At 37.7% G+C, this 23,339-nt stretch overlaps 10 protein-coding genes across 10 annotated transcripts; 3 read left to right on the top strand and 7 right to left on the bottom strand. All coding sequences in view use genetic code 12, as the record gives it.

The window, feature by feature from the left end:
* Positions 1–566: 566 nt before the first annotated feature.
* On the bottom strand, positions 567–3,050 carry GLN4 (Glutaminyl-tRNA synthetase; the record flags this gene model as incomplete). Its single annotated transcript, XM_001523212.2, has 1 exon — positions 567–3,050. One exon carries the CDS (start codon positions 3,048–3,050, stop codon positions 567–569), a length of 2,484 nt encoding a protein of 827 aa, XP_001523262.2.
* Positions 3,051–3,388: 338 nt separating this feature from the next.
* Positions 3,389–4,210, bottom strand: THG1 (tRNA-His guanylyltransferase; the record flags this gene model as incomplete). Its single annotated transcript, XM_001523213.1, has 1 exon — positions 3,389–4,210. The coding sequence occupies one exon, from the start codon at positions 4,208–4,210 to the stop codon at positions 3,389–3,391; it is 822 nt and encodes a 273-aa protein (XP_001523263.2).
* Positions 4,211–4,648: 438 nt separating this feature from the next.
* Positions 4,649–8,146, top strand: PVL30_005031 (uncharacterized protein; the record flags this gene model as incomplete). The annotated part of the gene is made up of 1 exon (XM_001523215.2): positions 4,649–8,146. The coding sequence occupies one exon, from the start codon at positions 4,649–4,651 to the stop codon at positions 8,144–8,146; it is 3,498 nt and encodes a 1,165-aa protein (XP_001523265.2).
* A 308-nt stretch (positions 8,147–8,454) lies between these two features.
* On the bottom strand, positions 8,455–9,186 carry PVL30_005032 (uncharacterized protein; the record flags this gene model as incomplete). Its single annotated transcript, XM_001523216.2, has 1 exon — positions 8,455–9,186. One exon carries the CDS (start codon positions 9,184–9,186, stop codon positions 8,455–8,457), a length of 732 nt encoding a protein of 243 aa, XP_001523266.2.
* A 258-nt stretch (positions 9,187–9,444) lies between these two features.
* On the top strand, positions 9,445–10,317 carry PVL30_005033 (uncharacterized protein; the record flags this gene model as incomplete). Its single annotated transcript, XM_001523217.2, has 1 exon — positions 9,445–10,317. The coding sequence occupies one exon, from the start codon at positions 9,445–9,447 to the stop codon at positions 10,315–10,317; it is 873 nt and encodes a 290-aa protein (XP_001523267.2).
* A 238-nt stretch (positions 10,318–10,555) lies between these two features.
* On the bottom strand, positions 10,556–11,992 carry PVL30_005034 (uncharacterized protein; the record flags this gene model as incomplete). Its single annotated transcript, XM_001523218.2, has 2 exons — positions 10,556–11,761; positions 11,987–11,992. 2 exons carry the CDS (start codon positions 11,990–11,992, stop codon positions 10,556–10,558), a joined length of 1,212 nt encoding a protein of 403 aa, XP_001523268.2.
* A 65-nt stretch (positions 11,993–12,057) lies between these two features.
* On the bottom strand, positions 12,058–14,238 carry sif3 (Sad1-interacting factor 3; the record flags this gene model as incomplete). Its single annotated transcript, XM_001523219.2, has 1 exon — positions 12,058–14,238. One exon carries the CDS (start codon positions 14,236–14,238, stop codon positions 12,058–12,060), a length of 2,181 nt encoding a protein of 726 aa, XP_001523269.2.
* A 534-nt stretch (positions 14,239–14,772) lies between these two features.
* Positions 14,773–16,953, top strand: GUS1 (glutamate--tRNA ligase; the record flags this gene model as incomplete). Its single annotated transcript, XM_001523220.2, has 1 exon — positions 14,773–16,953. The coding sequence occupies one exon, from the start codon at positions 14,773–14,775 to the stop codon at positions 16,951–16,953; it is 2,181 nt and encodes a 726-aa protein (XP_001523270.2).
* A 279-nt stretch (positions 16,954–17,232) lies between these two features.
* Positions 17,233–20,306, bottom strand: PVL30_005037 (uncharacterized protein; the record flags this gene model as incomplete). The annotated part of the gene is made up of 3 exons (XM_001523221.2): positions 17,233–18,676; positions 18,876–19,095; positions 20,267–20,306. 3 exons carry the CDS (start codon positions 20,304–20,306, stop codon positions 17,233–17,235), a joined length of 1,704 nt encoding a protein of 567 aa, XP_001523271.2.
* Positions 20,307–21,584: 1,278 nt separating this feature from the next.
* PVL30_005038 (uncharacterized protein) lies at positions 21,585–23,222 on the bottom strand (the record flags this gene model as incomplete). The annotated part of the gene is made up of 1 exon (XM_001523222.2): positions 21,585–23,222. One exon carries the CDS (start codon positions 23,220–23,222, stop codon positions 21,585–21,587), a length of 1,638 nt encoding a protein of 545 aa, XP_001523272.1.
* Between the last annotated feature and the right edge of the window lie 117 nt (positions 23,223–23,339).

Below are 23,339 nucleotides of genomic sequence, written 5' to 3' on the forward strand. Positions count from 1 at the left end.
CAGAAGACAAAAAAAAAAGGGGGCGGCGGCGGAGAGAAGGGTTATATATATATATATATATACAGAATAAAGAAAACGTACGATATTTCATCTCTTTAAACTCTTCATCGTTATCTCTATCTCTGTCTCCTCTTTTTTTTTGAAGTAAAAATTAAAATTAAAAATAAAAATAAAAATAACATTAGAATGCCATCCCATTACATGTGTCAAACGTTTATCTCAATATTTCGAATATTGTTCTCTTTTTTATTTTGAAAAAAAAAAAATTTATTCAAAAGTTTCCACCCCCCCCCCTTATTATTAAGATCTCAATATTTGGTTGCAAAAATAGACAAAAAATAGACAAAAAAGTATCAAAAAAATACAAAAGTTTATTAACCACCACCAACCTGCTCACCACCCCCGACAACAACACTGGTGAAAAAAGTATGAGAAACTAGTACAAAAAATTAGGAATAAATTAAAAGTAGATTTATTACAAAAACATTGTCTATGCACTATTTTTTTTTGACCCTAGACTCTATTATTCAACACCTTCCTCCCTTCTTCTATACTACACACCTTACTTATTTATTAGCATCTTCTTTCAAGGTAACAATTCTGTTCAAAATTAACTCATTTTCACCTACACCCTTGGAATCCTTATCAACACAAAAGTACCCTTCTCTCAAAGCTTGGAATCTAATGGTATTGGGTCCTTCCAGCTCCTTAATATTAAACTGTGAGTTGGGAATCTCCAAATTCATTGGCGACTTGTCAACAATCTCACTAAAGTTCGACTCAATCACCGCATTCAACAAAACAGACTCACTTTCTTCAGCAAGATCTGCCAAATAACCATCGGGATGCGCACCTGGATTTTCAGACTTAAACAACTGATTATAAATCCTCACCTCCTTAACATGAATACAATCATTTACTGGCACCCACTGAATATACGTCTTTGGCTTCTTTGGCTTACCCTCTTTAATCTCATCGTAATTGACATGCACAATCGTCTTACCATCTCTATGCTCCAAAGACTTGAAACTAATATTAAATGGAACCCTCATAAGACCCACAGGCTGACCGGGAGCCAACCTATAAAACTCCTTATCAGCTGGCGTATCAATAACATCACCACGATCAATATAAATCTTATTTCTAAAAACCATCCTTCTATTACCCAACTTGTTAACATCAACACCAGGCTTATACGGAATCTCAACCTCCAACTCAAAAGAATCATCCAAATTATCAATATGCACCTCAACAGGATTCAACACCAAAAACAACCTTGGCGTAGATTGATCCAAATAGCTTCGCACAGCACTCTCAAACCTCGTGGTTTGAATATTTGTCGCATTAGTGGTAACACCCAACGTATTGATAAAGGAAAGAATAGCACCCGGTGGAACACCTCTCCTCTTAATACCTTCCAATGTATACAACCTAGGATCATCCCATCCACGCACATGCCCCTCATTAACCAACTTGGCAATCTTTCGCTTAGACATAATCGTTCCAGTAAGATTCAATCTACCATATTCACGTTGCGCTGGCCTATAAACACGCAAGGCATCACACAACCACTCATAACTCTCCCTCGACAAAATAAACTCAGTGGTACACAACGAGTGAGTAATGTTTTCCATGGAATCAACCAAACAGTGCGTAAAGTCATATGTAGGATAAATCTTCCACTTACTTCCAGTACGATGATGTGGCTTATTCAATACACGGTATGCAACTAAATCCCACATTTGAGGCGAAGGACTATTCAAATCTTGCTTCATACGCAAAGTAGCTTCACCAACAGCATATTTCCCAAGCTTCATATTCTCAAACTCCTTCAAATTGTGCTCAATATCTTGCGAGCGATGCTTACATGCAAACCTCTCACCACCCAACGTTCCATCTTCCTTTTGACCACGACTAAGCTTAACCTCTTCAGCAGTACAGTGGCAAATATACGCCTTGTCCAGTTTAATAAGTTGAATAGCAAATTCATACAACTCATCAAAATAATCAGACGAATACGTGACTTTCCAAGGCTTGAATCCAAGCCACGAAACCATCTCCTTAATAGAATTAAAGTATACTTCTTCTTCAGCCTCAGGGTTGGTATCATCAAATCTCAAATAACACTTACCATTATTAAATTGCGCATAACCAAAATTAACCATAATAGCTTTCGAATGTCCAATGTGCAAGAACCCATTAGGTTCAGGAGGGAATCTGGTATAAACTTGACCCTTGATAAACTCATTATGCTCCTTGAGCAACTCAGGATACATTTGTGGCTCTTCACCCGGCTTATGCAAATCGCCAAGAAAACCTTCAGAAAACATTGATCTCTCCTCCTTCTCGTCATCCTTCTCCTCCTTGCCAGTGTTGTTTGCGCTTGCTCCACTTTTCTTTTTTCCAGCATTTTCTTTACCAATACCGTTCTCGGTTTCAATCTCAGAAGACTTGGACTTTTTCTTTTCTTTCTTCTTTGCATCTCTCTCATCCTTTGGTCCAATTCTTTCCAAGAAAAGCGAGTCAAGAATAGGCTTGAATAAGTTGGGTGGTGCCCATTTCAACACAGGTTGTGCCTTGACATCAGACATCACCTTGGGCAAAATGGAATACCTCTTTGACTCAACCTCTTCTTTGATAGTATCAAGGTACTTGGAGATTAAGTCTTTGGCTTCTTCTTCAGAGACATTGATTCCTACACCAGTAGCTTCGTCAAAGTCCTCTTGCTCAGGTGCAGATTGTCCTTCCCTTGCATTCAAAAACTTTACACCTTCTGAGAGTTGAACAGTAGTCCTGATATCGCCCTTATTGATCGCCTTGATCAAAAGTTCTACATGTGGTACTTCTTTGCCTTGCTTGTTTTCGGCCACTGCCAATTGATGCAACAATGCCAATTTCTTCTCATCGTCATAACTGGTGGCATCGGATTTGGAAAGAATGGTTTGCAATAAAGAGGCCACTTTCTTGTTCTTGGCAATTTCCTTGGCCTTTTTATCCTCAAAACCAACTTTGCTGAAAAGTTCGCTCAAGTCGTCTTGTGGAGATGACATGTTTATTTGTGGAAATATAAGTGTTTGCTGGGAGTTATTTTGAAGCAGGTCAATTGAAGTGAGTCAAATTTTTTTTTTTCCTCTTTTCCTTTTCTTTTGTTTTGTTTCTGTTCTTGATTTTTTCTCTCTCCCTCCCTCTCTCTCTTAATCGAAATGTATATATATATATAGAAAGAGAGCGGGAGAATAAGTAAATGTGTCTTGTTGGAGAGGAAAGGAGAGGCACGCGAATTTAAGATAAAATGTCGCACAATATATGTCGCAAATCACTAACATGACATTACTCTCCATTATTCTACATTACTCTGTAGTATTCTACATATATATTTTGACAAGCCCTAGGATCTTTCTAACCAGCTTCGTGATTCCCACCAATTGTCATCATTAATTATATCAACATGGTACTCCTTTATCTCAGCTTTTTTTCTCATCTTTTCTTGTCTCTGCTTTTGTCTCGCACTTAGTTGTTTGATCTCATCATCATCATTACATTCCTTGCTATTCACAATCTCCCTAACAAATATTGTTCCTTTTCTGAAAATTTCGGGCTCATTATTATAGTTTATACCGCATTCCTTGAACAAAATCTCATTCTTGTCTGAAGAAACCGTTCCCATAAGCTTATTTTCAGCTTCTTGTCCCGTGAGCCCGAGTTTCTCAACCAAGTTCCAAAACGTTGTATTGTACAAATTGTTGATATGACAATCAACCTGTCGCCAACTGAAATAGTCCCTTACAGTTCTAAAGTTTGGGTAGGTCACTGCTCTAGCGTCAAATGTTGGAATCATCTCTAATTGAATCAGTTTTTCTGGATATCGCTGGTTCCAAAAGTGCATATAATACGTGCTCATTAAGCTTGCAAATAAGGTGCACAACTTCATCTCTCTACGTTCGTAAAGCTCACATGATCGACGTAATAGAAAACTATACTCATCTGAATCGCCATACGCAAGAAGCACATCGCTGTATCGGTGCATTATCTGCATTGCAGCAGCATTCATCACTTGCAATGCGCCCAAATCATTAGGCTTTGCAAAGTCATAGTATTTCGAAAACTTGTGAAAGCCTTTCCCATCAACACGGATAACTATATACGTTTCGGGAAGCAAGTAGTTCTCCCGTTCAAATGCTTTGACATATTCATATTTTGAATTGGCCATTCTAGTTTTAGCTTGGAAAAGGAAAAGGGGTTTGGTATAATCTTCTGTTTTACGTTGAAATACAAAGATTGAAAGTTTTTTGGCATCCAATTTGAATCTTCTATGTTTTTTATTTTTATTTTTATTCTATTTTTTTTTTTTTTTTACTCTATTTTTATTTTAATTTTTATAAATTTTTTTTAATTCCCCTTCTCTCCATCAGTCTCATTAACCCACTCACTTTGTATACAATTTTTTTTTCTTCTATGTGCGCATTGGTTCATCATCAATCGAATCTCATCTCCAAATTTTCAGTTCCCATTCTCAAACATATCCTACACATTCATACAATTACATTATTCTCTTTCACAATACTAAATAGCATCTAATTTCATAAGTCTCTACCCCCCCACCCCTACCACTTTTTTTTCCATCATATTCTTCTTCTTCTTTCCAACAATGCCACATGCAGACTTTAGAACTTTAGAAAGAGAAGAGCGGTTTCAAAACCCGCCAAAGGACAAGTCTGCTTTTCCTTTATTGCAGAATGCCGTGGCACCACATATTGGCTCGTTCAACGCCTTGACTGATGGACCAGATGGAGGGTTGTTGAACATTGCTGTTAAGGATATTGGTGCCAAGACTATTTTTGACTCAACAGACGAGGAGAGATTGGGCAATAAATTGAAGATCTGGGTTGAGTCAGTCTCTTTGGCCAAGCCTAGTGTTGCTAGTACCGATAGATTATCCGTAAACAGAAAAACTTTCCCCTCAGAATGCAGAGAAAGAATGACCACTTATAGAGCAAAGCTTGTTTTGAATGTTGCGTGGACCATTAATGACGGCGAACAGCATAATATGATTAGAGAAGCTGGCCAGATCCCCATTATGGTCAAAACCAATAGATGTCACTTGGAGAAATTGTCGCCTGAACAGTTGGTGCAAGCAAAGGAAGAGAGTGACGAGCTTGGTGGATACTTCATTGTTAATGGTATTGAAAAATTAATTCGTATGTTGATTGTGCAAAGGCGAAATCACCCAATGGCGCTTATTCGTCCTTCCTTTGGTAATAGAGGTGCATCGTACTCCAAGTTTGGTATTCAAATACGTTGTGTTCGTCCAGATCAAACATCACAAACCAATGTGTTGCACTACTTGAATGATGGTAATGTTACCTTTAGATTCTCTTGGAGGAAAAACGAATACTTGGTGCCAGTAATGATGATTTTGAAAGCACTTGTTGAAACCAACGATCGTGAAATTTTCGATGGTATTGTTGGACACGACACTCAAAACTCGTTTTTAACTGATCGTCTTGAACTTTTGTTGAGAACTTATAAATCTTACAATTTGAACTCACAGCAAGAAACTTTGGCATACTTGGGTGACAAGTTTAGAGTTGTTCTTGGTGCAACTCCCGACGTTTCTGACATTGAAGTTGGAAAAGAATTGTTGAACAGAATTGTGCTTGTGCATTTGGACAAGAATGAAGACAAGTTTAGAATGTTGTTGTTTATGATTAGAAAATTGTACTCGCTAGTTGCTGGAGATTGTGCACCAGATAACCCTGATGCAACACAACATCAAGAAGTGCTTTTGGGTGGTTTCTTGTATGGTATGATTATCAAAGAGAAAATCGATGAGTATTTGCAAAACTTCAAATTACAGGTTCAATCTGACCTAAACAGAGGTGTCGGTGTCAACTTTGAAAACCAGAAATACATGACACGAGTATTTTCAAGAATCAATGAAAATATTGGTCAAAAATTACAATATTTCCTTTCCACAGGTAATTTGGTGTCGCAATCTGGTCTTGATTTACAACAAGTATCGGGTTACACTGTTGTCGCCGAAAAAATTAATTTCCACCGTTTTATTTCGCATTTTAGAATGGTCCACAGAGGTGCATTCTTTGCCGAGTTGAAAACCACTACTGTTCGTAAATTGCTTCCAGAATCATGGGGTTTCTTGTGTCCTGTGCATACACCGGATGGTTCTCCATGTGGTTTGCTTAATCACTTGTCACACAAATGTGTTATTGCCACTACTGCATCGGACGTTTCTCAAGTTCCAAAAGCATTAACCCAATTGGGTGTTTTGCCAGCTAATGCTTATGCTGCTGGTCCAGATTTATGTGTTGTTCAACTAGATGGTAAAATTGTAGGATGGACTACTCACGAACAAGGTAAAATCATTGCAGATACTTTGCGTTTTTGGAAGGTTGAAGGAAGCCACGGTTTGCCTTTGGATTTAGAAATTGGTTACGTTCCACCTTCAGTTAATGGTCAGTACCCAGGTCTTTACATCTTTGGTGGTCATTCTAGAATGATGAGACCAGTGAAGTATTTGCCATTGGGTAAAGAGGATATTGTTGGTCCATTTGAACAAGTTTACATGAACGTTGCAGTTACCCCCGAAGAAATTGAGAATAACGTTCACTCGCATGTGGAGTTTTCACCAACCAATATCTTATCGATCTTGGCCAATCTTACCCCATTTTCGGATTTCAATCAATCCCCAAGAAATATGTATCAATGTCAAATGGGTAAGCAAACTATGGGTACTCCAGGTACAGCATTGGTGCATAGATCTGACAATAAGCTTTATAGATTGCAAACCGGTCAAACACCAATTGTCAAGGCCAATTTGTACGACGAGTATGGAATGGACAATTTCCCCAATGGTATGAATGCAATTGTTGCTGTTATTTCCTATACCGGTTATGATATGGATGATGCAATGATTATCAACAAGTCATCTGATGAACGTGGGTTTGGTTATGGTACCGTGTACAAGGTTGAAAAAGTTGATTTAGGACAATCAAGAAGAAAAGGTGATCCAATCTCACAACATTTTGGATTTGGAGATGACGAGTGGCCTGAGACATGGAAGGAGAAACTTGATGACGATGGATTGCCACTCATTGGTGTTAAGGTGGAAGAAGGAGATCCAATTGTTGCATACTTTGACGACACCTTGGGTAAAACCAAGGTCAAGACATACCACTCTTCAGAGCCTGCATATATCGAAGAAGTCAAATTACTTGGAGATGATGCTGGTGACAAAGAAGCACAACAAATTACAATCAAGTACAGAATCACAAGACAGCCTCAAATTGGTGACAAGTTTTCCTCGAGGCACGGTCAAAAGGGTGTTTTATCGAGAAAGTGGCCACAGATAGATATGCCATTCACCGAAAGTGGAATGCAGCCAGATGTCATTATCAACCCACATGCTTTCCCCTCTCGTATGACAATCGGTATGTTTGTTGAATCGCTTGCTGGTAAGGCAGGTGCATTACATGGTATCGCACAAGATTCCACGCCTTGGAAGTTTAGTGAATCTGACACGCCGGCAGACTATTTTGGTGATCAATTGTTGAAAGCCGGGTACAATTTCCACGGTAACGAACCTATGTACTCCGGTGCGACTGGTGAAGAGTTGAGGTGTGATATCTACATTGGATGTGTTTACTATCAAAGATTGAGACATATGGTCAATGACAAGTTCCAAGTTAGATCAACTGGTCCTGTGAACTCATTGACCATGCAACCTGTGAAAGGTAGAAAGAGATCTGGTGGTATCCGTGTCGGTGAGATGGAGAGAGATGCATTGATTGGTCACGGTACAGCATTTTTGCTTCAAGACCGTTTATTGAACTGTTCAGATTATGCACAAACATCGGTTTGTCGAACATGTGGATCTATCTTGACCACACAGACATCGGTGCCTCGTATTGGTGCTATGGCTTCCATAAGGTGCAGAAGATGTTCGGTAAGATTAGACAAATACAAAGGTTTTGCTAAGGACTCTGAGATCTGGGAAGATGGTCATAATGTGAAATGGGTCGGTGGTGACAACACTACAACCGTTGCCATACCATTTGTTTTGAAGTATTTGGACAGTGAACTATCTGCGATGGGTATCAAGATGCGTTACAACGTTGAGCCAAAGTAAACTAGTGATTAGAGAGAGAGAGAGAGAGAGAGAGAGAGAGAGAGCAAAAAAATAAAAATAACAAACAATAAATCATACAAAATAATCGATTTTGAATATGTATATTATAGACGTTTGAAATTATATTCAATCCTTTGTTTTTATTCTTATCTGTTAACCTTTAACTTACTTTTTCTATTTCTCTTTACTTGATCTCTTTTTATTTCCTCTCCAGCCAACCCCCATCCTTTCTCTTTCTTTTGTAAAAGATTATGGTTAGTACATTCTACGTCACCTTGTTTTTCTTTTCCTTCCTATTCTCGATACACTCAAGTTTCTCGCGATACAATTATTACATTTGTTGAGTTGGAATTCTCCAAAATGTACTTTGCATTCTGCAAGTCGCTTCCATCGGCTCTTTCGATAGCCTCTTGTTCGTTCTTGGCAATTCCAGCTTCTAAGTGTCGCTTTATAATCCTTGCCCTTACCAATTGCTCGGGTGTTGTAATGAACCATGTATCATCGGCCAACTCGCCTATTCTGTTCCAAATATCATCTTTCAACGAGACATAGTTTCCCTCAATGATCACTATGGACACATCTGTGCCTATAGTTATATCATCCTGTACGGGATCCTTAACTTTATGGTCAAACGAAGGTGCTTTGAGCTCAACAGTTTTATCATGTAATCTTTCAACGAGTTTGACAAATGCAGCAGCATTGAACGTGAAAGGCGCGCCTCTTCTTCTAATGGCTTCGGCAGAATTGGGCATTGCCTCAAGTTCTGATCGATACAAATGGAAGCCATCTTGCGAAAGTATCAAAGTCTTGGCAACCTCTTTGCTTAATATGTTCGTCATCGCTGTTGCAAACGTTGTCTTGCCTGCGCCGGGCACACCTGCCAATGAAATGAGATACCGTTTATTAGAGTCATTTGGAGTAAAATTCTGCCGCACTCTATTCACCAATTGGTTGAGTTGTAATAATTCATTCGGTTGGCTTAGGGTGTCCGACTGGTCATAGTAAATTTGTAATTGTTTTGGTTGGTCAGCTTGTGCCATTCGAATTTCGGACAAAGAAAAATTATCGTTGGCAATCGAGTCTGGGGTGGTATGCCGTGGGTCGCTTGAGGAAATAATCACGCTAATGATAATTATCAACTAAAAGAATCCAAAAATAATATATGTAAAAAATAAAATAAAATAATATATATATATATATATGTATATGAAGAGAAAAAGAATAGAATAAAGATATAGGAAATTGTGCTAAAATTTCCATTTCCGAGATATGCACGGGCGGTTTATATAACCTCCAGTATGCAACTTCATCTACCGATCAAATGGCACAGCACTTCAATCAAAACTAAAAATTCAACTAAATACATATATGGTTTCTGGTCAGATCCTAAGCAATGCCAATGTAGCCTATTTTTGACCAATTTTGAGACTGTTTGGGCATATGAACTGGACAAACAGACTCTCACTCAAAAAGCCAAAGATTTAGGCGTAGATGAATTAAGCCCTTCGACATTGTCAGAGCTTTTGCAATCGATGGAAAATAATGTTGTTGCAGAGCGTCTTTCATTCACATACAATGAGGCACTGGATGTGTTTATTGCAAGTATGGAGATTGAATTGCACTGGAAATTTGAGTTGAAAAAGTTAAACTTGCAAAACACCATCAGTTTCTTTACCAAACTCAACTATCAACATTCAAACAATAGCGACTTTTTAATGTTTCAAGTAAAACAGCTCAAGACATTGATAGAAGCTAAAGACTCATACAATCGATTCCTTGTAATGAACTTTAAACAAAGTCACGGTGATGAACAGATTAAGAGGTACTGGTTTAACCACAAAGAAGATGTCGATGCAATCAAGCAATATGAGGACCTGGAGTGGGAAAATTATATTTCAAAAGCTTATCGCGAGAGAAAGAAAAATATGGATAAATCTGAAGAACAATTATGCAATATTGCCATTGATATCGTGATATCTCCTAATTGGGAACTGGCTAACAAGTTGCAGGTGCAACTTGAGGATGGAAAATTAATTGGTAAATTTAATAACGATTATACCCAAAAGTCTATTTCTCTGATTGTTAATTCCCAAGAAAGTCTGCAAAGAGCTAATCAAAATTCTAATGGATCACCCAGTCCTAGAAAAAGAAAAAGAATAGGCCAGCTTTAAATGTATTTGTCGATGTTTATACTTGTTCCCGAGGTGGTGACAATGATTTTTGTAGTTAGCTCCTACATATCACAATCAATACCAATGCTGTATATAGTATCATGCAAAATAGAAACAAGAAAAAGAAATAACAAAAAGAAATAACAAAAAGAAATAACAAAAAAAAAAAAAAAACAAGGACAAAAAAGGAGAAAATAGAAAGCCCGTAGCAGGATGATTACCTTCATATTACCACTATTCATATATTCGCCACTTTTTCTGCCATTTTCTTCCACCGTTGAGTTATAATCTCCAAGGCCGCTGTCTCGCCGTCATCCTTGATTGCATGGTAGAGAACCATCAATGTGGCGCTCCAAAAATTTACAAACTTGACAGCATTGCTATTCACAGGAACATCGTCGTAGATCGGTATTCGTTTCACATTTCTGCCCATACCTTCAATATGGAAAGGAACAAACTTTCCAGGTACAACACGGAAGTACTGGTTAAAAATTGTTGCCCAGAAACGAATAATCACTTCAGCACACCCACGTAGCGACAGTAGGTTCTCATCTCCATAATCACGGAGCAACTCCATGTCTTCCTTGTATTCAGATTCAACACATTGATGGACCACAGGTGCAAGTACACTGTGTACCTCATTGTACAATAATAATGGGATATCCTTTTCTGTACATTGTTGTACATCTAAAGTTTGCTTCTTCCACTCCTCTGTAGGAGGCGGTGTTTGCGTTTTCTGTCTCTCTTGCTGTGAGATGGAATATATTGGATTGGCACTTGCATGAGTAACGCCTTCAACTATATTCCTTTGTCCAAATATTCGTATATTCTCTTCAAGAACCCTTTCTGCAATCATTCGCGGACTAATCTCAGAGGTCTTCCTCACAGTTAATACGCCATGTGTCAACGCTTTATTGCTCAAATTTCGATCATTTGTTAACAATATTATCAAGTTCTGCAGAAAATACTCTTTAAAGTATACACAGCAATCAAGTATCGAGTCATCTCCAGTTGTTTGCTTATCGATTCTTTGTGTTAATTTTTGACACCCTATAGTTGGCAGCAGATTTGCCAACTCTTTGTAAATCCACGTGTTTGCAGCTCTTGCCGCTCCACTAATCAGTCGACCGGATTTTGAAATACCATCAAGCTCTAACAAAACCGCATATGGGATAACGATCTTAAGTTGATAACCGGGTGCTAGATCTTGCAAGTTTTGAATCATCTTGAGATCTTCCAAAAGAAAATTTGTGTCCAACACCAAAAACGAGATATTTCCCTCCAACAAAGTAAATTCCGGTGTTTGCTCAATAATCATTTGATCGTGATCATCAAGCACTTCAGAAGTTATATGCGAGTTAGTGCTAGAATTGAGGAACTCTTCCATATCCATAACCATGTCCTCTTCCATCATAACTTCATCTTCACCAGTTTGGTTGTTCCTCTGGTCATGTTCAGTTGGTGGTTTTTTTAATCGCTCTTGAGCATGCAAAAACGTACACCGCTGTTTATCTCCATCATCATCAAAAAGAGTTTTTTTGGCATGGATGGATTGAAGAGGCATTCTTTTTTTTTCTTGATGATTGTTGCAAACAGGCTGGATAGAGAGGAATCTATTGAACATAAATATTTAGAAAGTTAACGAGATAATGCTACCATTCCCATATACATACATCTATACATGGCTGGATATCTTGATATACAAACACACACACACACACACACACACACACACACAAATTACAAAATCTCAAGCACAAACTCAAACAAACTCACAAATAAACTAAGGAATATAATCACAATAATCATCCAAGTGATTCTATTCGTGTTCTTCTCATTCATACTGTCGGTCACTATATCGACAAACTCTAGGAAAACCTTGCATCTATCATTCAAGACTTGTACTCTTTGGTCGATTTCTAAATAATCCCGAACAGCAGAGTACAATGGATGCAAAGCAGGTTCAAAAGACCAGAAAAACTCGGGCGTGTCCAAGATGGAGCTCGATAAATTAACATCCACTCTCAATTTAAATAACTTCCCCGACTTCTTCAATAACTGGTTCCTCTTGAGACCGATTCTACCAGTTAAAGCCAATTTCTTGGGCAATTTACTGATCAGGTGCAAGATACTCACCATTCTACTCTCAAACAAACCAAGCTTCGTCAGCTGTGCAATAGCATACGACATGGTTAGCTTGATCAAATGGTCTCCTGATCGCAATGTGATCATATCATTGTATATCCTTGGCCTATGTATTTGACTGTCGTACTCAAAATGGAACTCTTCGGTTTCAATATCTTCCTCATCAATTGGATTAATGAGCAAATTCTCATCGGAAAATGCCAAATCAGCAAGTATATTCTTTTCATGAATCTCTGAAAAGTTCCAAAATACAATTATTCCATAGCCAAACACAAACATCTCTGCATGGTGCTTCGACACATCCGATTGTGAGTTCAATGAAGCTGAGGAACTGTTTGCTTCCTCAAAGGCTCTTCTTGCACTTTTGTGTCTCAGCTTATCAGGACTATTCGGACGTTGGTTTTGTTGATATTTGTTTCCATGAGTATCGTTGTCGACATCGTTGTCTTTGTATTTGTTGTTGTTGTTGTTATTTTTCTTGCTGCTGCTGCTGCTAATATAGCTACTATTTGTATTCTTATCAACATCATTACTGTCATTATTATTGTTCTTAGTGTTTCCACCATAATCATCACGACCATTACTGCGATCTTCATCGTCATCATCGTCAACTGGCGGAGCAAAAAATTGCGGTTCAGATGGATCAAAAGGTGCATTACTTTCAAAATTTTCAACTTCGGGATCCATAGAGTAGTTATTAGCATCCTCGGGTGTTTCAACACCAGAATAATATTCATACAAATGATCAGTTTGCTCTGATTTGATAATCATCTTCTCCATATGCTTATTCTTTGCCTGTAATTTTGAAGTATTGTTGGACTTTACCCGAAGACCATCGTTACCTGGTAGTAAAGGCAACGCATATGGTACATAAAGGGCCTCATCATACAATCGAGGCTTGACTTCGTGGTTTTTTCTCAAAAATTTGGCAACCGAGGGCAAATCAATCTCTTCGCAAATGAAATAAGCAGTCATTCTGCTAAACTCTTGTGCGCGCATCTCCTTTGGCATAAGTTCGGCTCGAGACCGCATGATTTGAGCCAGCAAATCTACAGGTTCCGATGCTGAATGGCCTGGACCCATCTCTGGTAAATGTGCACCAGCACCACCTGTAGATGATGGCGACGACGACGACGACGAAGGTGAATGTAATTGAGGTGGTGTGGAAGATCCATTTTGCTGGCGATCTGGGATGAGCACCAATTTTTGTGATGTTTTTGACGTTCTTGCAGGAAGCGATTGCGTAAGCTTTGGTATGCTACGAATATTGCGTCTACTTTCTGGACCCGCATAGCCAGAGGAGCTTGCTATTGGGGGCAATGTTCTTGTTTGTTTTGAGAAATGCAGTGATTGTGATTGTGGTGGAGGTGGAGGAGGAGGAGATGCAGAGCTACGCAGATTGCTCCCATATCCTGACCGAGAAGCAAGTCTAGGGGGTGCTCTGCTTAATCCAGATGGGATGTCACTGGAATTCCTGAGTAGTTTATCAACTGATATGTCTGTGAATTTATTTCTGAATGCCAATCGCTTCTGTAGAGCATTTTGGTGTTGCAGTTGTTCAAAGCTATAGCCTGACAGTTGCTGCTGCTGTTGCTGCTGTTGTTGTTGTCTTTGTAGCTCTTGCTGCTTTTTAAAATTTCGACCAGCAAATGGTGCTCTTGCTCCTTTTATTTGATGACTTCTTGAGTCTGTAACAAGAATTGAAGGTGATCTCTTTGCAGTCGGTTTCCCATCTGGTGGTACGGGAGACCCTGTTCTAGCACTCTTTGAACTCATGAATACTTATTAAAAAAAAAGGAAAAGGCAACAAAAAGAAGAAGAAGAAGAAAAAAGTAGAAATATCAGTTTAGAAAAAGTAGATGGGTATATAAGTGTGTTCAAGATTAATTTCTCAGGTATTTGTATGTTGGTAATGCCTCTGTGAATACATATACGAATATCTATGTATCAATATATATAAATCTTTTGTGTGAGTCTGAACGTGGATATTGTTCTGGTGAGTTATTAAGAATGATAATGCTTCAATTTTGTACCATCTCATTCTCCCACGCACTGCTACTTTTCCATCTATCAGGTCACGTGGAACCATGAAAAATTTCTCTTTCCACATACTTATTCTCAATGTTTTTCTTTGTACTACAATTTTTTCTACGTTCTATTCTCTCTAAGCATCCTCTAACATTTTATATTTTTTGATTGATTGATTGATTGTTTCTTTTTCTTTTTTTCTTTTTTTCTTTCTTTCTTTCTTTCCTTTCAACTCTGTTCTTTTCTTTCAAGACATAGTATCCTCTACTAGACTTATTAACAATGAGTTTCCAATTGACAGTTGCCGGTAAGGCACCTACAATTCCATACCCAGCTCTTATTGCTGTTTTCTTCATTAACTCAAGCAACAAAGATATTTCTATTCCTGTTGAATTTGTCGATGAGAAACTGGCAACTAAAGAAGGAAGCGCATCGATCAAATTGGTCACTCCAGGTGGAGAGACTTTCGTCGACCAGTTAGATGCTTTGGACTACTTGGCACAAACAATTCCTGATATTATAAAAGAGAAAAGTAAATCACAGCCATGGGTTAAATTTGCCTTGGAGAAGCTTTACAACAAAAACTTTAAAGATTTGGCATTAGATTTGGAGAAGCTTGATGCTCACTTGAACTTTAGATCATTTGTTGTTGGATACCAAGTTACTTTGGCTGATATTGCTGTATGGGGTGTATTACGTGCCAACCCATTGATGGCCTCTGTTTTGAAGAACGAAGTTTATCCAAACGTGTCAAGATGGTACAACTTTTTGGCTGAAAGCGACAAGAGATTCGAAAAATCTGCCGAGTTCCTTTCAAATTCATTGAACGAGTTGAAAAAGGCAGCTAAATCTGCAAAGAGTGCAGGTGGCAAGAAGGAAACACACAAAGCCAATTTTGAAATTGACTTGCCAGGCGCCGAGATTGGCAAAGTTGTTACCAGATTTCCACCCGAACCTTCTGGATATTTGCACATTGGACATGCCAAGGCAGCAGTTTTGAATGAATACTTTGCACACGCATACAAAGGTAAATTGATTATCAGATTTGACGACACCAACCCTACCAAGGAGAAAGTTGAGTTCCAAGATTCAATCATTGAAGATTTGGCATTATTGGGAATCAAAGGTGATCAAGTCACTTATTCCTCAGACTACTTCCAAAAAATGTATGATTTGGCTGTTGATTTGATCAAGGCTGGAAAAGCATACTGTGATGACACACCATCAGACAAGATGCGAGAGGAGAGAATGGTTGGTGATGCTTCAGCAAGAAGAGAAAGATCTATTGAGGAGAATTTGAGAGTCTTTACCGAAGAGATGAAGAACGGTACTGAGGAAGGTTTGAAGAACTGTTTGAGAGCCAAGATTGACTACAAAGCTTTAAATAAGGCATTGAGAGACCCTGTCATTTATAGATGTAACTTGACTCCACACCACAGAACCGGAACCGAATGGAAGATTTACCCAATCTACGACTTTTGTGTTCCTGTTGTTGACTCAATTGAAGGTGTTACACATGCATTGAGAACCAACGAGTACAGAGACCGTAATCCGCAATATGAATGGATCCAAAAGGCTTTGAACTTGAGACCCGTTGCCATTTGGGATTTCGGAAGAGTCAATTTTGTTAGAACCTTGTTGTCCAAGAGAAAGTTGCAATGGTTTGTTGATAAAAACTATGTTTCCAACTGGGATGATCCTAGATTCCCTACTGTTAGAGGTGTGAGAAGAAGAGGTATGACTGTTGAAGGTTTGAGAAACTTTATTATCTCGCAAGGTCCTTCAAGAAACATCATTAACTTGGACTGGTCTGTTATTTGGGCATTGAACAAAAAGATTATTGACCCTGTTGCTCCAAGATTTACTGCAATTGATGCTAAGAATGCTGTGCGTGTCAAATTGCTCAATGGTCCAAACGAGCCATACACAGAGAAGAAGCCAAGGCACAAGAAGAACCCCGAAGTTGGTGAAAAGAATGTTGTTTATGCAAGTGATCTTTTGATTGACCAAGCAGATGCTGATTTGACAGAAGGCGAAGAAGTGACTTTTATGGACTGGGGTAACGTTATTGTTTCAAAGGTCAACAAACTGGGGGACATTGTTGAATCTATTGAAGCTAACTTGCACTTGGAAGGTGATTTCCGTAAGACATCAAAGAAGCTTACTTGGTTGGCAGACTCCAAGGACAAGATTGATGTTGATTTGGTTGATTTTGACCATTTGATCACCAAAGACAAGTTGGACGAGGAAGACAATTTTGAAGATTTCCTTACCCCAGAGACTGAGTTCCACACTAAAGCCATTGCTGACGCCAATGTGGCCACCCTTCAAGCTGGTGACATTATCCAATTTGAGAGAAAAGGTTACTACAGAGTCGATGTGCCTTACAAGGAAGGTCAACCTGCTGTTTTGTTCACCATTCCTGATGGTAAAGCCGTCTCTAAGTATGGTGCAAAGAAATAAATCGAATTAATCCAAGCAATGATTTTAAATAGTATACTATAGCACAATTATAATGCACAACAAAAACATCAAAATAATTAATAAATAAAGAAAGAAGAGAAGAAAAAAAGAAAAACAAAAGGAGAAAGAAAACTAACAAGAATTTACCAGGATTTGGTAGAACAGAAAGGAAGAATCGAAAAAAAAAAAAAAAAAGAGAAAAAAGGAGAAAGAAAAGTAAAAGGGTCAAAAATGTATAATCAAGGTGACATAAATGTGTTTTAATTCAAACAATTAAATTTACGACCATAATAAAGTGAGCCACTCCCAGCCCTTAAGTTTCTTATATGGTGGCTCCGGTCTGTTTTGCAAATCATAAAACAACGCTCTCAATTTGACCTCACTAGGCTTGATATATCTGGTTTTGAAGACCAACTTGGCAAAAATGAACAACACTATAGTGAGCGGAATGATAAAGTATGAACTGAACAAGGTGGAAAATGCCCAATACCCATGGATGAAGGTCGAGAATCCCCCCGTTAACAAGAATAATAGAGAAAAAAACAATGAGTAGTAGCCACACCATTTACCAATCCAAAACTTGTAAGGTAAATCATGTCTAGTAAATCCTTGCACTTTCATTGCTTTGTGTAATGCAATGTGGTTTGAAGCAATGGCTATCCATGTTATCAACAAGTCAGATGCAGTAATGTTTTGGAACCACGAAAAAACATTTGCAGCTGAACTATCAAGAGTCATGTATGCCAAAGGTAAGAAAGCGCATCCGAAAGCCACAGACACCCAAGGCAAACCGTTCCGGTTTACTTTTAAGAATATGGATGGTAGCTGTTTCTTGGCAGCCAAAGCGTACAAGTTACGACTTACTTTAATAATTCCTAAATTTCCAGCACTCAAGGCAGAAGTAAGAACAACGGCATTGATAATGTCCGGTAAGACCTTGATGCCAGCTAATTGTACCGCTCTCACCCAGGGAGAGCCGGAAGCAGTACCATTGGGATGTGCAATAACAGTGTCTGTATATGGCACAATCATGGAGAGGATAAACACCATAACAAAGTAGATGATCAGTACTCTTGTTAATACTCTTTTACCAGCACGGTAGATTGCTCTTCTAGGGTATTCGGTCTCTCCTGCAAGCATCGTGATATTTTGGACACCGCCAAATGCATAAACAACAGAGCTGACTGCTTTCCAGAAGCCCAAAAAACGACCTAAAGATCCAGTAGTGAACTTTTCAGCAAAGGGTCCTGGGTTTCTCCAGTACTGGAAACCAAGCCTGTGTTGGCCTTCAACTCCGCCTAGATCGATAATCAACCCTACTAAAATAAGGCCAGCACACAACATCAATTTGATGATACCAAAGAAAAACTCAATCTCTCCATAGTACCTTACATTCCAAATATTTGTAAAAACAACAAAAAGTCCAAATACTGTGATAAACACTGCTGAATTGAGGTCTGTCCAGTAAGTCATAATCACACTAATGGCTGTTAGCTCACTGGGGATGATAGCATTATAAGTACTTCCCATACCCCATGCAAAACCAAGTGCCTTGTCGATGAACACCTCGGAATGTGCAATATAAGAACTTGTAGCAGGAAACAAACACGAAGTCTCAACCATACAGACTTGATTGGCAGCAACAACTGTTCCAACAAGGACATAAGCAAGAATCATACCTACTGGACCGGTTGTTGCCAAGGTACCTCCACTCGATAGAAAACTAAAAAAAAAGGGGAAAAGCAATGTATGTTAGAAAAAATTATTCTGTACGAAATTTGAAGGAAATGAACTAATGCGACGCTTTGTGTTGCTTGCTTAATTCTTTGTTTATTTGTTCGTTTGTTCGTTCGTTTGTTCATTCATTTACTTGTTGTTGTTGTTGTCTTTTTTTTTTGCTTTCAATTATTAAGTATACATACATACCGGTGCCAAAGACACCAACTAAGGATATCATGGCAATCAATCTGGCATTTAAAGTAGTCCCAAGCCTATCTTCATGATGAAAAATTTCCTTTGCATCCTCTGCATCTTCTTCTGTAAACCCCGACAATTCACTCACCTCCGATTCACTGTGAATACTCACAGCGCCTTCGTGTTTGATCTCCTTTATCTCGTTTTGTCTGAAACTCATTTTAATATCTGTCTTCCTTATCGTTGCAAGTATAAATAAGTGTGTAAAAAAGAAAAACGATAACAAAATCAAAAAATGAAAATAAAGAAGAGGAAAAAGAAAAAGTAAACTGTATGATATTATCCCAGCATCTTTTTAGTAAATGTTAGTCTATTTATAAGTTGATACTCGTATTATCTGGATTTTGACCATCACAGTGGCTTTCTGACGTTCAGGGCAATTTTGATTTGCAAATATCAATTCCCAATCTTTGTATTTTCATGCAAAGTTGCCACTTCTATTGTTCTAAACCATCTTTACAATAAAGGAATTAAGATAGTAAAAGGGCTTGTTCCGCTTTTTCTTTCTTTCTTTCTTTCTTTCTTTCTTTCTTTCTTTCTTTCTTTCTTTCTTTCTTTCTTCCTTTCTCTTATTATTATTTTTTTTTAATTTTTTTTAATTTTTTTTAATTTTTTTTAATTATCTTTTTTTGTTTTCTTTAACCTTTTCCTATAATAAGTGTTTTTTTTGCAGTTTAGATTCCGTTGTTGGAAATCATCCATTATTATGTCCAACAGAAAATTTCCGTCTCCAACTAACAAACTAACAAACCCACAAAACACTTGCCTTGTCCATTTCTATTTCTCAAACACAATCAATCCAAGTATAGCCATTAGTTTTTAGCAAAAGATTTCCTCAACTCTATTGCCGTGGATGATATCATAATGATCTTCAAATTACAAAAATTAATTGCTTTGAACAGATGTGTATGGGTGCGCTTTTCAAGTGTGTAAGAACAAATGCCCAATTCACTGTGGCTTTGTTCCTGGAATAATTAGTTGCGAAATAAATAATTAACACAGTTGGCCGCAGTTGGTAGCTTTGAGATAGCTAACACTACCTATTATTATCTTTGTGGTTTCTTTCATCAACATAGTAATGATATTGATAATAGTATATGCAAATGTGTCAAGTGTTTGGTTGATGAGATATAATATTTTATCGATGATATAGAGATAAAGCAAACTCTAGCTTAATGAAAAACTTATCTCGAATTTATCTTTTCAAGAGAATATTGTTTGCTTTTAAGATGTTTTGGTTTTGGTTTTCTTTTCCCTTTTTTTTTTTTTTTTTATTTCTGTAGATTACCAAACAGCGAGTTTTTTATCTCAAGAAATATCTGGGCAGCTTAGTACGTACCAATCTGAAAATGGTTGAGCCCCGTCTTATCTATTGCCATTAAACCCAATTCAAATGAAAGAAAGAAAAAAGTTAAAATGAATAATAAACAACAACAACAATAACAATAACAAGTTTTACCCAAAAGAAAGTGGAAAAGAACCAAATTCTGAAAAAAGTATGGCTCATACGTTGGCATAATGATCGAGCACGAAATCAAACCAGGAAGGACTACAAACCAAATTTTTGTTTCCTTTTTTTTTACATGTTTTTACTGTGTTTGAATGATGAATTTGAAAGTAATTAATTGAAATAAATGAATAATAATAAAAAAAAGACTAACTTCTCTCATGGTGTGATATTACAATGTAGAAGATGGTTTTGAAGTAACATTGAAGTAAAATTAAAGTGAATAAAATTGGTTGACGCACATCGGAAAATTTGAAAAAGTACATAATCTTTCACTTCTATTTGCTCTGTATTCGTTCTCTTTTTCCTTTTCTTTTTAATTTTGATGTTGCTTGTTTGTTTGTTTGTTTTGCAAATTGTGGTTCATAATTTTGCAAAAGATAAGAAACGGTGAAGGCTTGGAGGAAATAGAGAGAGAGGGAGAGAATGAATGAATGAATGAATGAATGAGTACTGAGAGAAAAAAAAAATAAAAAAAAAAGGAAAAAAAGGTGAGGGGAAGAGATCTCTGACTATTGCCTCATTGTGATCAAATAAACTGTGGATGTGAAAATGAAAGAGGAGAATCATCGTCACAATCTTTATTACCACTATCCAATAAATTAATTGATGATTACAAACCTTACTTGCGAAAGGAAGGTCCACACCAATTGTGCAATTTTTTCCAAAAAAAAAAAGAAAAAAAAGAAAAGAAAGTTTCAATAGCTCTTGATAATTGGATTAATCGAAAAGTTTGTTCTCTTTCTCACCTACTTGTTTCCTTTGGCTTTGCTTCGTTTCTTTGGCGCCAAAAATAATACTTTTAACCAGTTTTGGCGCTAATTTGGCAACATCAACAACATCTAAGTAAGAATATCATTCCCCAAATTTTTACACAATTTTTTTTTATCAAAACTAGTAATTTACACACATCATCCTCCCTCAACACTTGCAGAAGAAAAAAAAGAGGAAAGGAAAACGAATTTTTAGAACTCATTCTGAACAATTAAGACCAATATAATTTAATAAAAACAATCAAAATCAATACTTTCAGCATAAAAGCCTCTAAAGAAAAACCTCCAGAGATAAATTTTTTTTTCGATCTTTAGCAGCAGTGGTGGCGAAGTTAAAACCTTGAAGCCTTCATCCTTCAAATACTCAACAATGAAGATCACGCCCACAACAAGGTGAGCCATTGCCAACCTCTCAATTTCTGATATGGTGGCTCTGGTCTGTTTTGCACATCATAGAACAATGCTCTCAATTTGACCTCACTAGGCTTGATGTATCTGGTTTTGAAGACCAACTTTGCAAAAATGAACAACACTATAGTGAGTGGAATAATAAAATAAGCACTAAATAATGTAGAAAATGCCCAATATCCATGGATGAAGGTCGAGAATCCTCCCGTTAACAAAAATATTAGTGAAAAAAACAATGAGTAGTAGCCACACCATTTACCAATCCAAAACTTGTAAGGTAAATCTTCTCTTGTATACCCTTGAACGTGTAATGCTCTATGCAAAGCAATGTGATTGGCAGCAATGGCTATCCATGTCACCAAAAGATCGGATGAAGTTATGCCCTGAAACCACGAAAATACATTTGCAGCTGAACTATCAACAGTCATATATGCCAAGGGTAAGAATGCGCATGCAAAAGTTACTGCCACCCACGGTAAACCTTTTCTATTAACTGCTAGAAATATTTTGGGGAGTTGTCCTTTTGACGCTAAAGCATAAACATTTCTACTAGCTTTGATGATACCAATGTTTGCAGCACTCAATGCCGAAGTAAGCACAACTGCATTGATGATATGCGGCAACACTTTAATACCAGCCAAGGAAACGGCCCTAACCCAAGGTGAACCAGAAGCAGTACCATTGGGATGTGCAATAACAGTATCTGTGTATGGAACAATCATGGATAAAATAAAGATAAGGATATAGTAAAGCACCAAGACCCTCGTCAAGACCCGGTAACCAGCACGGTGAATAGCCCTTCTAGGGTATTCAGTCTCTCCTGCAAGCATTGTAACATTCTGAACACCACCAAATGCATAAACAACAGAGCTGACTGCTTTCCAGAAGCCCAAGAATTTCCCTAAAGATCCAGTAGTGAACTTTTCAGCAAATGGTCCTGGGTTTCTCCAGTACTGGAAACCAAGTCTGTGTTGGCCCTTGACTCCACCCAAATCAATTACAAGTCCAGTTAAAATCAATCCAACACATAATAATAACTTCAACACTCCAAAGCAAAATTCAATTTCACCATACCATCTGACATTGTATATATTAGTAGCAACAATCACTAAACCAAAAATAGTGATGAAAATAGCTGGACTTAAATCGGTCCAATAGGTCATGATCACACTAACAGCCGTCAATTCACTGGGAACAATGGCATCGTATGTACTTCCAATTCCCCATGCAAAACCAAGTGCCTTGTCAATGAACACCTCGGAATGTGCAATATAAGAACTTGTAGCAGGAAATAAACACGAAGTCTCAACCATACAGACTTGATTGGCAGCAACAACTGTTCCAACAAGGACATAAGCAAGTAGCATACCAACTGGACCAGCAGTTGCTAAAGTACCACCACTGGAAAGAAAAACACCAGTACCAAAGACTCCGACCAAGGAGATCATGGCAATCAACCGAGCATTAAGACTAGAGCTCAACCTATTCTCATGATAAAATATCTTTTCAGCATCTTCAGCATCTTCTTTAGAAAAATTGTATAGCTCACCAATCCCCGACTCGCTAATAACACTTATTGCCGTATCCTCTTTGACTTCTTTTGACATTGCTATTATTTGTCTTGTATATCTGTATCTATCTATATATATATATATATATATAAAAGTATATTTCTCACTTCTTTCTTAGGCTGAAGATGGTGGACAATAAGTAGTAAATATTTT

The sequence above is a fragment of the Lodderomyces elongisporus genome, chromosome 7 (genome assembly GCF_030384665.1).
Source record: "Lodderomyces elongisporus chromosome 7, complete sequence".
NCBI classification, from domain to species: Eukaryota; Fungi; Ascomycota; class Pichiomycetes; order Serinales; family Debaryomycetaceae; genus Lodderomyces; species Lodderomyces elongisporus.